This window comes from Gossypium hirsutum, chromosome D08, assembly GCF_007990345.1.
Source record: "Gossypium hirsutum isolate 1008001.06 chromosome D08, Gossypium_hirsutum_v2.1, whole genome shotgun sequence".
Lineage (NCBI taxonomy): Eukaryota > Viridiplantae > Streptophyta > Magnoliopsida > Malvales > Malvaceae > Gossypium > Gossypium hirsutum.
In genome coordinates this window covers 48,876,174-48,890,561 of record NC_053444.1, presented here as the reverse complement: position 1 = coordinate 48,890,561, position 14,388 = coordinate 48,876,174, and the positions used below count along the sequence as shown (strand labels likewise).

General features: G+C 31.4%; 2 protein-coding genes across 2 annotated transcripts; one reads left to right on the top strand and one right to left on the bottom strand.

Moving 5' to 3' along the window:
• Nucleotides 1-3,205: 3,205 nt before the first annotated feature.
• LOC107900956 (probable serine/threonine-protein kinase WNK10) lies at nt 3,206-6,739 on the top strand. Its single transcript, XM_016826758.2, has 7 exons — nt 3,206-3,956; nt 4,121-4,158; nt 4,263-4,490; nt 4,585-4,805; nt 4,889-5,046; nt 5,170-5,572; nt 5,655-6,739. The coding sequence occupies exons 1-7, from the start codon at nt 3,849-3,851 to the stop codon at nt 6,503-6,505; spliced, it is 2,007 nt and encodes a 668-aa protein (XP_016682247.2). The 5' UTR covers nt 3,206-3,848; the 3' UTR covers nt 6,506-6,739.
• Nucleotides 6,740-7,012: 273 nt separating this feature from the next.
• Nucleotides 7,013-8,820, bottom strand: LOC107900957 (DNA-directed RNA polymerase III subunit RPC10). The gene is made up of 3 exons (XM_016826760.2): nt 8,583-8,820; nt 8,380-8,473; nt 7,013-7,302 (listed from the first exon to the last, which is right to left on the bottom strand). Exons 1-3 carry the CDS (start codon nt 8,694-8,696, stop codon nt 7,178-7,180), a joined length of 333 nt encoding a protein of 110 aa, XP_016682249.1. The 5' UTR covers nt 8,697-8,820; the 3' UTR covers nt 7,013-7,177.
• Between the last annotated feature and the right edge of the window lie 5,568 nt (nt 8,821-14,388).

Here is a 14,388-nt window from a genome sequence, read left to right as displayed (position 1 = left end):
TATTAGAAAAGTTATATATGTGTAATTTGGGGACCATAACCCTAATATATAACTTTTGCACATTAGCCTAATTTCTAATCAACACATCATTAATTAGAAATTAGTTACTGGAGTATTTATACATATTTGACTCATACTTTATTTAATAATTAAAACTCAATAAATCTTAATAAAATTAAATCACTTTTAACTTGAGCTAACTTTTTATGATAATAAATAATAACATGTAATTACTTTTATTATATGTGATACTCATATTTTCCAACACACAATAGTTTTTACCTACAGCTAGAAGACTATTTACCAAGGTTGGGGGTTGATATAAAAAAGCTTTGATGGTTTTTAAGATTTAATTTTAAATATTTGGGGTTTTTAATATTTAGTTTTTATTTGTTTAATCTTAAACAGAAATTCATGGTTTTTTTTTTGGTAAAATAGAACAATGAATTACATAGAGTAAGTCATAGACAAGTTATCAAAAGTGCAATCTTCCTTCAAGATCTCTTTAATCTCTAAGGAAGGTTCCTCAAACATGTGCAAAACTTCATTACTAATCAAAGCCATTTTTGCCAAAGCATCTACTACCCGATTAGTCTCTCTTGGAACATAATTCAAGGACCACTTCTCTTCAAAGGCTAGAATTTGTTGAATCCTCCTTATTAGAGTGCTTTTTGGACCATTAAGCTTGCTATCGCGGATAAAGATAACATTTTCAAGGTTATTTGACTGAATAATGACCTCAGCATAACCTTGTTTCTGAAGGTCTTTCTTTTCTAATTCCACGCCATTCCTTCATCAATTTTTAGCAGCAGTTAAAAGAAAAATATTAAAAAATATATCATGTATCTTTTTTAATAATTGGATGATAAAAAAAACTTCATTTGAATAACTTATAGGATAGTGTAATCTTAATTTAATAAGTATTTTTAATGGTTAATATTTGGTATATTGATAATAGGGGTGAGTAAAACTCTATTCGACTCGAAAAAATTAAAAAAATTTTGAATTTCGAATTAAACGAATCGAGTTATTCAAGTCAACTCGAATTTTTTTTCAAATTTCGAGTCCGAAGAATTTGGTTTCCGAATTTGAATAACTCAAATAATTCGAATAAACCGAATATTAAACTATAATATTTTACATTTTTACCCCAAACTCTCAAACCTTTTCACTTTCCTCTCAAAATTTTTACTTCCTCCCACTTCCCCCTATAACTTTTACTCCCCTCCCATCCCACTCCCTTTACCTTAAACCCATCCCCCCCTAAAAAAATTTTACTCTCTCAACCCCAAAATTTTATTTTCCTTTAAACTTTTACTTCTCACCCTTTACCCCAAATAAAAAATTAAAATCATCCAAACAAATTTCCTAAACCTAAATAATAATTTTATTTATATCTACTATTTATATTATTAAATTAAATTTCACATTTTGTACTATTTATTTGTTGAATTGTTTAATCATATTAAATCTTTATAAATTTTTGTTAAAATTGAATTATTGATGATGCCATAAAATATTCGTGTTAAAATTTTATAATTGTATCAAATTCACATTTTATCTTTAAGATAATTTTTATTAAAAAATCACATTTTTTATATTTAATATATTTTTTCATTTCAAAATACATAGTGATAAGAATCAAAAGATAATTGAAGCAACTAAGCAAGCAACGAAGTTAACCCGTATATAAAATATTAATAAATAAATTATTAGGGGATTAAAGTTAATAACAAATTTGATTACGGTGGGTGACCATGATTACAAGGACCTAAAATATTTTTTTAATTTAACCCGAACAAATATATTCAATTCGAATTTCATCTCACTCGACTCGATTCGAAAAAATTTCAAATGGAGTTAGGATGATAAAATAGGATTCGTCAACTCGATTAACTCAAAAAAATTTTCATTCGATTCGATTCGATTTGATTGAACGCTCACCCCTCATTGATAGTATATTTTTTTTCATAAATAATCTTAAAAAATATCATGTATCTTTTTCTCATATATTTATTTTTTTCAAATATTTTACTATACCTTACAAGACATTTGTCATCACATTAGTCTTGCTTTTAGAGTCTAAAAAATCCATTGGCAATATAATAAATACTTTCTTTTTCTTAATGTTTTATACTCTAATGGCATAATGACTTATTTGGCCTTCCAATTTTACAAAAAAAAAATCATTTTAGCCATTAATTTAATTGTTCGCCTCTTTTAGTTTTTTAGTTTTTGAACATGTGTTATTTGTCAAATCACTCCAAAATTGATGGAAAATTTAACGTTTCTTAATCTTATTTAGGGGTGTTCAATCGGTTAACCGATCCGAACTACCATTAACCAAATTAACTAACCTTCTTAAACCCATAACTGTTAACTGAACCGAAATTTTTCAAAAAAAATTAACCGAACTGAACTTTTTTGGTTAATTCGATCGGTTAACCAAACCGAAATTTATATTTTTTTATTTTTTGGTTAAAACAAGTATAAAATATATATATATAATTAACCGAATTAACCAAATTTAATAGATGTAAAATGTATATAAAAATATAAATTTTCGATTAATTAATCGATTTCGAATTGAATTAACCGTTAACCGAAGTTCTAAAAAATTATTAACTGAACCCGATCGAATTAATTTGGTTTTACGCGAAATTTGCACACTCTTAATTTTGTTGATATGGCATTCACATGTATGTCACTTCAACAATTAATTAATCATAAAAATATTAAAAATAAAAATTATTTTTTAAATTTTTATAAAAATAATTAATTATTGATGTGATATTCACATGGATTGTTATGTAGATACAATATTAACAAAGTAAGCAAATATTAATTTTTCATTCATTTGGACAAATCATATAAATTCAAATGCTAAAAAAATTAAATGAAGACTAAATTGATTTTTTTAAAGTTGGTCAAATAATTTATTAAGCACAGTATAATCTAAAATTCTCAATCTTATAGAGACCACCATTCATACCCACGGGCCACAGTCAACGGCCCACGAACGTTTAAAATAGATCGCTTTTAGAACGGTGCGGTGCTATCACAAGTCAAACTCGAAGCCGTTGCAGTTACCCATTAAAGAGAAAAACCAAACAAAAAAAAAAATAGAATAAGCGGCGCGGCGAAACGTCAACTTTGGTCACTTTTGATAATAAAAATTGAAGTAATAACGGCGTTAGACCAGACAAAGAAAAAAGATATCTTGAAGCTTTCCGTAGAAATTTAAACCCCTACAAGTGTTTGGTCAAAGCTTCATTTTCGGATATTTTCAGAATCTCATAATTCATAACAAGTCTTTAATGTCTCAACGGCTTTTCTTTTTCCCCTTTTAGCAACAATCAATCCCCATTTCTTTACTTTTTCTTTTCTTTTCCTTCCACATCTGTCTGGAAAAAAAAAGGAACAAATTGCTTTGGTTTCGGCTTCTTTATTTTTATTGTTGGAAGAGAATTTGTCTTGACATTTGAAAAAAAAGGAAATGGAATTGGAGAAGATGGGTTTGGTGTAAAGAAATGAGGGGATTGCTGCACAAGGTACTTGGGGTTATGAATTGTAAACGCGGTTCATTGCCTCGAAACGACGTCGTTGTTGCCCTAATCGAATGCCGGTTCCGCCCTCGGTCGGCATTCGATTCTTTCTGCATTGCCTCTGAAACCTTCTCTGACCATCATCACCGCCACCACTACCACCACCATCAACAACAACAACGTTGTCGTTACCTTCCTTCTTACACTTTTTTAAGGGGAAAAAAGTGAATCCTTTTGAAAATTTTGGAAAACATAAATTGTCTTTATTTTTTTTTTCTGGTAGCTATTTGGTTCTTAGCAGTAATGGATTCTGGGTTAGGTTTGGAAATGCCAGCCAATAATGGAATGCATTATACTTCTGAAGTAGAACCAGGTTTCGTAGAAAGAGACCCAACGGGTCGTTACATTCGGGTATGGGTCTATTTTTTTACCATTTTCTATTGTATTCACAAATGTAGTACTTTCTCTCTCTCTCTCTGTCTCTCTCTCTTTCTCTCTCTTTTAATATAAAATGTTTCATATTTGAGACAAGCTAGCAGGATATCTAATGTTTCATTTTTATTTTTGTATTACAGTTTGATGAAGTGTTGGGCAAGGGTGCATTTAAGACAGTGTATGGTTCTTTAATCTCCTCCGGTCTTGCCAACAATATGGATGGTGTTTGAATGATTGTTTAGTGTTTAACCTCAGGCTTTTTTGTTTACAATGCTGCTGCAGTTATAGGGCCTTCGATGAAGTTGAAGGAATAGAAGTCGCTTGGAACCAAGTAAGGATCGACGATGTATTGCGGACACCGGAAGATTTGGAAAAACTGTACTCCGAAGTTCATCTCTTGAGATCGTTGAAGAATGAAAACATCATCAAGTTGCACAATTCATGGGTGGATGACAAGAAGAAAACTGTTAACATGATTACTGAACTATTCACATCCGGGAGTCTCAGGATGTATGCATCCTTTTAGCTGCATCCTTTTAGCTCCAATTCTTTCTGGTTAATTCCTGTTATGTATGAAGTAAATTTATGTCTTTTTTGCTGTCAGATATCGGAAGAAGCATAAACACGTTGATACAAAGGCGATAAAGAATTGGGCGAGGCAGATTCTTCGGGGCCTAGTGTATCTTCACAGTCATGTCCCCCCTATTATTCATCGGGATTTAAAGTGTGACAACATTTTTATTAATGGGAACAATGGAGAAATCAAAATTGGCGACCTCGGGTTGGCGATCGTCATGCAGCAGCCAACTGCTCGGAGTGTTATCGGTAAAGGAATGGTTTTTTGTCAAAATGTTGCATTAGATTTAACTAGGTTAATGATATCTTGTTTTCCCTTCTTTGTTCACCAGGTACCCCTGAATTTATGGCTCCAGAGCTCTATGAAGAGGAATATAATGAACTGATAGATGTATACTCTTTTGGAATGTGTATGTTAGAGATGGTTACTTTCGAGTATCCATATAATGAATGCAAAAATCCAGCACAGATCTATAAGAAAGTTATCTCTGTAAGTACCACACGCAACTGCTTATTTTATCAAAATTTATAAACAGGGAATTTATGTTTTTATTTTCATTTTGGTCTTGGTTTTAGTGAACTTCTATTATATATTTTGGTGAATTTCATTCAGGGTGTTAAACCAGCTTCCTTGAGTAAGGTGGCCGATCCACAAATAAAGGAATTCATTGAGAAATGTCTGGTTCGAGCATCTGAGAGATTGTCTGCTAAGGAGCTTTTGGAGGATCCGTTTCTTAAAGTAGAGAATCCAAAAGAACCAAACCGACTTCCCCTGCTACGACCGAACCCAATTTCTAAAGCAGTAAGCCTACCTCTGTCAGGGCCTTCGTCCATGGACATAGATACCGACTATAAGCAGCTTTCCATAAGTACATGTACTGGAAGCAATAGTGAGAGTCCTCATTATCCGGTTTTGGAGTTGCAGAGGATGCACAATAACAGCATATTCAGGTTGAAAGGGAAAAAGGATGATGATAACTCGGTTTCATTGACCTTCCGCATTGCTGATACTTGTGGTAAGTGCTTGTAGTACATTTAAACATTGAGTTTATTTCTGATTTATGTATAATAAAACAGAAGTTACCTGCTATTTTGCAGGTCGAGTCAGGAACATAGATTTTAACTTTTACCTTGATAGTGATACTGCACACTCGGTTGCAGCTGAGATGATTGAACAACTAGAGTTAACAGACCATGATGTTGACTTCATAGCTGAGTTTATTGATTGCTTGATAACGAAGCTTCTACCTGGTTGGAAGCCCTCGTTTTATCTCTCGAGTGGAACTGCAAGTCCATGTGCTGAGTTTTCAGCTTCTGCAAACTGCAAAACCTTAACGCCCTGCCCATGGGATTCGTTTCTAACTAGTGATTCAGCTCTGGGAGTAGCCACAGAAAGTGTATCTGCTCTAAGTACAAGCCTCAGAGAATGTGTCATACAAGCCCCAGATTCCTCTGATAACGAGTATCTCTCATTTTTGGAAGATCAAGAGTCACAAGCATCTGTTGTTTCAGAGATACTGGTTGAGGAGACTTCCACTAAGAATGCTAAACCATCTGAGGATGCCGACTTGAATATAAATAGAACCTGTAAAGATTTAGGTGGATATATATCTGAAGACTTTCAGTTTCAGGATACTTATGATGATGAGTTCAACTCAAGTAGAAACGAAAGAAGTACTGAAGAGTACATACCCATTAATGAATTCATGAAGGCTTCAGGACTCTCTTTCTCCAATTTAAGCAGAGAATCAACTTTTATGGGCTTGCCAAGTAGTTGCTCATCGCTGTCTATAGCGAACAAGGATCTAGATGTTGAACTAAAGCTGGAGCTTGATGCAGTCGAGGCACAATACCGACATTGGTTTCAAGAGCTTTCCAGGATGAGAGATGAAGAATTGGAGGCTACCAAAAAGAGATGGATGGCAAAGAAAAAGTTGGTTGTACAGTGATAAAGAATGTACAATTTTCTTCCTACTGTTCTGTAATTCATTGTGGTTTGACTTTGTCACTTCTTTCCCCTTTTTTAAGACTTATGATATTATCAATTTAGACATCTTGCATTGAGTGCGGCTCTTTTTTTTGGCAGTCGTTATCCTGCTTGATGTATTTATTTCTTCTCAGAACTCAGAAGCTGTTTTTCTCTAACCTTTCTTTGGAACCGGAATGTATATGTAGTTTTTGCAGACCTGCAGTCAGTACAGCCTAACATACTATCAGCAAAAGACTGTAATTCATCGGAATTAGCATTTCATGCAAAGTGCCCAAGCCAGAAAAGTCGGTAAGCGACCGATCAATGGCATGCACTTGCAACATTTCAGGCTTTTTGATGCTGTGATTATTGATTACTTGCATTGAACTTTTACAGATACACATTTTTTTTTTTTAGCAAATTCCTTTTACAGAATGCCAACTAACAAAGATTCAAGCGTAACATGAACAAAATTGGATCCGAAAGCAGTGTTAATCTATTGTTTATGGTATTCCCTTCTGTCTCGGAAGAACAAGAGTTTGTGTTTTCTTTTCCAAAAAGGATTACAACTTCGGAAACTGGAAATTTGAAACTCAAAAAGAGAGTTTTAAAGATGACAGGGCCTAATAAGAAAGAGGGAAAAAACATGTACTCAATCCTCACGCCACATCTTTTCGCATTTCAAGCACTGATAGAATGTCGTAGCCGGCTCATCAGCTGACCGGATCTGCACCTGTGAGAAAAGAGCCTTGCCATGGCTACAAGAAGGGCATGTTGCTGCAAGAAAATAGAGAGAAGGTTTAAAACGAGAATGACAAGAAAATAAGGCAACAATAACAAGAGAGATCGGTATGCTAAGTGTCAGATCTATACACTAAAAAATGACTTTCTCAAACAGTAAGAACGCATAAAGATGATTGTGGCTCAGCCTTTAAAATCTCAGCCCAACTCTCAACTGGCAATTTTTCCATAGATTTCTATCCCAACAAGAGTGGATAATTATATGACAGTAGAAAAAAAAGTTCGAAAACCACACGAGATCAATCCTGGACTGCAAGAATACACTTTCTATTAGAACTTTGGCCTGCAATCTAATTTATAATGATGCACTATCCTCATGAACTTTCACTCAGTGGTCTTCCTCTTGAAACAGAACTTTTTCATCTTCTCTTGCCAAGCAACTACATATTTCAGTGGATTTTGACTCTTTTTTTCCACTCATCGTGCAGCATCTAACTACATTTAATTCTTGCTTACCAAGAAAAAAAAGGGAAAAACTAACATTAAATTCTCTCTTTAGCATTTTAAAGCATAAATTTGAAAAACAAACCACAGTTAATTGAGCACCACCGGCTACCTCCATTAAACTATGTTGCTCAGACTCTTCAGTTTTTTACTCAAGTACCCGTGTCGCACACAAGGATATGGGGATATCCTCCAAACACATAGAAAACATAGAAAATTCTAACTATCTCGAGTCCCAGCAACATGGCCATCAACTACTGGAGAATCCCCCATGAGAAAGTGTAAGGACATATCATTGTAAGAATCATAACTACCACCAAGTGTTCAGTAGATACTTATAATACATCAAGAACAGGCTTTTAACTTAAATTGAGATACTCACCCTTAGAATGAAACAAACACCAAAAATTACATAATTTATAACCACAAAAGACTCAAACGACAATGCGCAAAGGCAATAAGCACAAACAATACCAGGAAAACAAAAGGCTAAAATAATGTAATAATAGTATGGTTTTTGACTAACATCGAGAACCAAATGACAATTATCTTCATTAAAATTCAATGAAGAATAAGAACCCACTTTCAGGAATAAAAATATTAACTTACCATCAGTCTCAGACCCGCCCATTTTCATATCTTCTTTGTTGAAAACGGGTTCTATTTCTTTTTTAACAAGATGCTGCCTTCTCTTTATTTTAACCTATTAGAACAAAAAAACACGAGAAAACAAAATCAATCGACAATATAAAATTGACAACATTCGGGAAAAAACTCACATTAAGTCAAAATTAAAAAAAGAAAAAGAAAACCTTGTTTTCAAGGTGACAAACGTAAGGACAAGTCGGGCAAAAGAACCTCGAAGGCCGACCCATATGCGGCAACTCATACTGCAACATGTTCCCACAAGTTGGGCAAAACTCCATTATTTTTTACGACGGCCTTTCGTCAAAAAACCCGAAAGCTCTTGAGTTTTAAGAGTAGGTGAGATAAAGATTATATTATTAAATCAACCTTAAAATAATAATTTATGTGATATCTAGTATATATTCCCTGTTACAATTAAGTAAGTTTTTTAAGAAAATAGAGTTGAGATACTTTAAAATTTAAATGGTTCGGTAATAAAATAAAGATAATATATTATTTTCCAACTTGAAAAAACAAAATTCACATTCATTAAAATACCCCTGAAAGCAAAATCTTGTAATTTTGGATGGTAGAAAATATCAAAAGTAGAACAAAATGCAACCCATTCAAGTAAACATCTTTCGAAACTAAAATAAGAATAAAGTATAGAGATCTATGTTATGAAATTTACCTTCCTCACTAATTTCACAATATTTAATCCACTATATAATTACTAAACTTATTTGCTTATTAAGTTACACTTTGTGTTATATAAGTATATATCTTTTAATTTTTTTCCATTTGTTGAGAAACATTTATTTGATGTATTATATTTTCTAAATTTATTTTTATATAAAAAATTTTAGGGTAAACTATTAAAATAGTCACTTTTGTTTACCTCAGGTTACATTTTAGTCACTTATGTTTGAAATGTTACATTTTAGTCACTTACGTTATCGTATTGTAATATTTTAGTCACTAAGCCGTTAATTGCCATTAACAGTATAATGGTAAGCTGAAGTGGCATATTAAACCATCATTTTAAATGAAAATTTTAGGTTTAATTATACAATTGATTCCTATATTTTTTTTCGTTTTAAGCAATTTAATTTTTTCTTTTATGTTTTTTAACTTTTTTTTCCTTATTTTCCATTCTCTTTTGTTTCTCCTTAAATTTTCCTCCCTTTTCTATTTTTTTAACATCGTTTTTTTATGTTTTCCATTTATTAAATTTAGTCTCTATACTTTTATTTTTTTGAACAATTTATTTTTTTCCTTTTTATTTTTATTCACAATTGTCTATAATCAGCAAAAAAAAAAAAGATTAAAAAATCTTTATTCTGGGTTTTCGTTGAAGATCAATACAAAATTTTTTAACTTTTCTTGTTTTTTTCTTTTTTTTTTCATTCTCTTCTGTTTTGTTAGAGTATGCCCAAAGATCAATCATGAGATGGTTATAATAACATACTTGATTTATCATGTTTATTAATATAAGGCGTTACCATTATTATTTCAGTTTCTTTTCTGTGTGTATAAATAAACTGTTTTATCATAATGTCCTGAGAATAATATGATTATTCTTAAAAGGTCCTTAGTCAAGTATTATTGTTGGATAGGACAACAATAATGCATTAAGACTAACATATAGTTGATTGATGATAAAGAGTTGTCATTGATATGGAATGTCAAAATCGATGCATGAATGTGTGTGTTAGAGAACAACATATTGGACTGACCCGTTATGAGTATGTTTCTTGGATTATTATGTAATTGTCACAACATTACTCATAGTGATTAATATGTATATGATCCTCAGACTTGAGATCATCATAATCCCAACATCGTGAGTTGTATATTTTGATACAGTCAAACGTACACCGTAACTGGTTGTTCTATAAAGGCTGATGTTGGATATACCACGATCTATGTAGAGGGATATGGTTGATCGATATAGGATAAGTCCCTCCTACATAATGGGAGTAATATCTTAGGCCACTTGATTGAGTGAGACTAGAAGTGCGTGGCCATGCTCAAATAAGCCGATATGAGATGTCTTACTTATTTGTATATCATAGTCTACTTAAGATATCAAGGAACATGGGATGGACTATGCAAGTGTGACTATTCCATGACTTGTGTCCAATCCAGAGATAAATGACTTAAGGATTATTGCATGAAAGGTTAATCATAAAAATGTTATGTCGAATCATGATTTCTTGTGACTTAAGTAGCAATGATGCATTGCTAGATGCCACTCATTGTTTGTAACATTGGAATCGTTCTAGTATTACTGCTAACATTACAAGAACCTACAGGGTCACACCCTATAGTTGAAATGAATGGAATAAAACATAGTTGGTATTGTGTTTGGTTGTCGCTTGAATTAAATTAATTATAGAATTAATTTAATTGGGTAATCAAATATCGAACACATTATGTACAAGGTTGTTGTACGCATAATGAGAACATGAATTTGGTTAGTATATAAATTCAAATAAATATATAGTTTACCGAAATCATTATTATAATTAATGTAATTATAATTTTCGGTTTAAAATATTGTTATATTTATCAAAGTCTTTTCCAAAACAGTTTTGGGGATTCCTTCCGTTCATTGTCAACTGGGTGGATTATTTAGAGGTCAGAGTCACAATAGATTGCAGCTTGGTTCGATAGTAGATCATATTACTCGTTGCTGAGGCGTTGCTGTCTACTCAGAATAAAGATTCAGTAATTTTGAAACCTTTATTTCACCCCGATTCGTTTCTCACACATGGATCCATGGTTAGGATCGCCAAATGTTTTATTTTTCCGCTGCGCCGTAGGGGTGCCGGCGTTCCAACATGTTTCTCCCTCTGTTTTCCTCCCTTCTCTATTTCTTTTAACATAGTTTTTTTATATTTTTCATTTGTTAAAACTAGTCTCTATACTTTTATTTTGGTATTGGGTATTTCTTGTACGTTCCGTTTAATCTTCCTTTTGATTAGTTTTTAATATATTTTTAACTTAGGTTAACAATTTTGTACTGCTCTTCAATGAAAACCCAGAATAAAGATTTTTTTAATCTTTTTTTGCTTATTGTAAACAATTGTGAATTGGGGTTTTTGATATTTTACACTTATTGTTGAAGCTATACAAAGGATCCAAAAATAGATTATTATGGTGATTTTATAGAATTGCTTGGACCTGATATTTCGATCAAGATTCTCATAATACTGGTTAACCCTTCTGATCCCATTAGAGTTAACTTGATTTCTAGTTTTTGGCACCAATTTGGTAAACAAATTAATGTCTTTGGTAGAATTTAGCTTGGTGTTCTATTATATATTGAAGAAGAATTGGTATTGATTAATGCAATAAGATCGATTTTATTCATCTTGCAATGATCAAAAACGATCTTTGGGTTTACACACAGAGTTTGTAATCAAAGATAATTTGCTTTAACAAATAAAGAAATAAAAATTAAAAATTAAATTGTTCAAGAAAAAAATAAAAGTATAGGGACTAGTTTTAACAAATGGAAAATATTAAAAAAAACTACATTAAAAGAAATGGTGAAGGGAGGAAAACAGAGGGAGAAGTAGAAAAGAATGGAAAATAAAAGAAAATTAAAAGAAAATTAAAAGAACATAAAAGAAAAGAATTAAATTTCTCAAAATAAAAAAAATATAGGGACCAATTTTATAATTTAACCTAAAATTTTCGTTTAAAGTGATGATTTAATGTGCCACATCAGCTTATTGTTACACTGTTAACAGAAATTAATGGCTTGGTGATAAAAATGTTACAACATGATAACGTAAGTGACTAAAACGTAACATTTCAAACATAAGGTGACTAAAATGTAACCTGAAGCAAAACAAAAGTGACTATTTTGATAGTTTACCCAAAATTTTAATACGGGTGGACCAGGCTCGCATTTTAGCATTTTTATTTTGGACTGGGTTTGGACAAAATTTTAAACTCATTTTTTGGATCAAGCCGGAACTATAAAACGAGCCTACATTTTTTACTAGAAAATAGGCCTATATTTATGTAAAAAAACACCATATTTGAAAAAACAATTAAATAAACAAGGTCTTGAAAAACCAAAAATCGAATAAGGGAATCGAGTTTTACTAGATGTTGAGGCATGTTTTCATAGTTTCCTTAAGAGAAATTCGGCTGCTCTTATGGTATTTGGAGAAACGTTAGTCGTCTGTCTTCCAGGATACAACAAAAAAAATTGCGACTGTAGTACCTCTACAGTGATCAACGAACAAACCTAGCTTTCTTCTATCATCGAAACATTTAAAAATTTGGAGAGGAAAATAAAATAATTTTTGAGAGTGAAATAAATTCGTTGTTTGTCTCTAAAGAATTCTGTAGTATTCTTATATTTCTTACGGATTTCCTTATTTTAGAATGTAGAGTGAAATAAATTCTTATCTTTGAGAGTGAAATAAATTCGTTGAGAGTGAAATAGGTATTCAAAATGGAGGAATTTTGAAAATTTCCATGAATAAAGATACAAATATGTATTAAGGGAACCTTTAAATAAATTTAAATAAAATTTTTTAATTTAATTGGAATAAAATCAAATCGAGATATTTGTCATTTTAAAACAGATTCTGTATAATATCTACTGAAAATTAAAATAAAATACGTGTCTGTAGGACTAAAAGGGCCTACTAGTTTGGACATATCGTGTCGCCCATGTCATGCACCCCCCATCCCCAATAGATTTGGATTCACACCCTCCATACGCACAAAGGAGAAGATTAATTTAGTCATTCAATAATTACCAAGTTGGTTTACATATATATACAAGTTCCACACTTGATTCCCAATCAATGTGGAACTAATACTTTTCATTTTTCTCAACATAATTTACAATAGTTTACTTTTAGCATCAATTTCTCATTCATCACTCAACCATTTTAAGCACATGATATCCCGTTGTAAAGGCCTTATAGAGTAAAACATAAAATCATAATTTTATGATTCAAAACTCCTCATTTACCAATCGAAAACATGCCTTAAAGATTCTAAAAATCATATTTTTTCAACATTTTTTACTTGGCCGGATCCGACCCATGAAAAACTCTACTCAAAACATATCAATCATATTCTTCTCTGCCTCAGTTTTTATTATTTTTCCTATTTCTATTTTATTTTTATAGTTGAGTAATTTAATTTTTAATCAATACGGAAATTTATCAGACATATATTGCTAAAAGTTGAGAGAATCTTCCCTAAAAGTAATTATCAAAAAATATTATTTATGAAATGTGTGTCGTCATTGTAAAGTACAAAATAAAAAAAAATCAAAATGAATAATCAAATTTCAAATAAAAGGAAGAATGAAACTTAAGACTAACCCTAAATTTGGTAGTAATTAAGGTAGCTTAGTGCCTCCAGCAAACATCTAACAAAATTAATATCAATCTTAAAAATCATAACACTACAAAATTGGGTGCGTGTGTTAAGAAATATGAATACTTAGAAAGCAATAGCACTAGAAAAGATTGTCTACCATTGTCTTTTATTTTGCTTATTACATTATGCACTTTAAGCAGTAAATTTCCATGCAATTCTTCTTCACCTTGTGTTAGACAAAATACATTAACGAATAAAATAAATTAAATATAAATAAATGTATATAAAGTAAAGAAAAAATAATTTATATTTAATTTATCAAATATGAAAACAATCAAAATTAAGTTCAAAAAAGAGTTTAAATCAGAAGGAATAATAGGGATTTTATGAAACATTGAGGCCTGTAAAACACAGTTTTCTTAATACAAATTCGACCGCTCCTACGATACTTAGAGAAACGTTAGTCAAATGTCTCTCATGATACAACAACAATAGTTATCAAAATAGTACCATTTCAAAAACCCCTATTATTCACAGTTATCAAGTGTGAGATCTAAGTTTTTACTTTTTCTTAACAATATTTTCAAGTAACTTACTCTGAGCATCAATTTCTCATTCACCACTCAACCATTT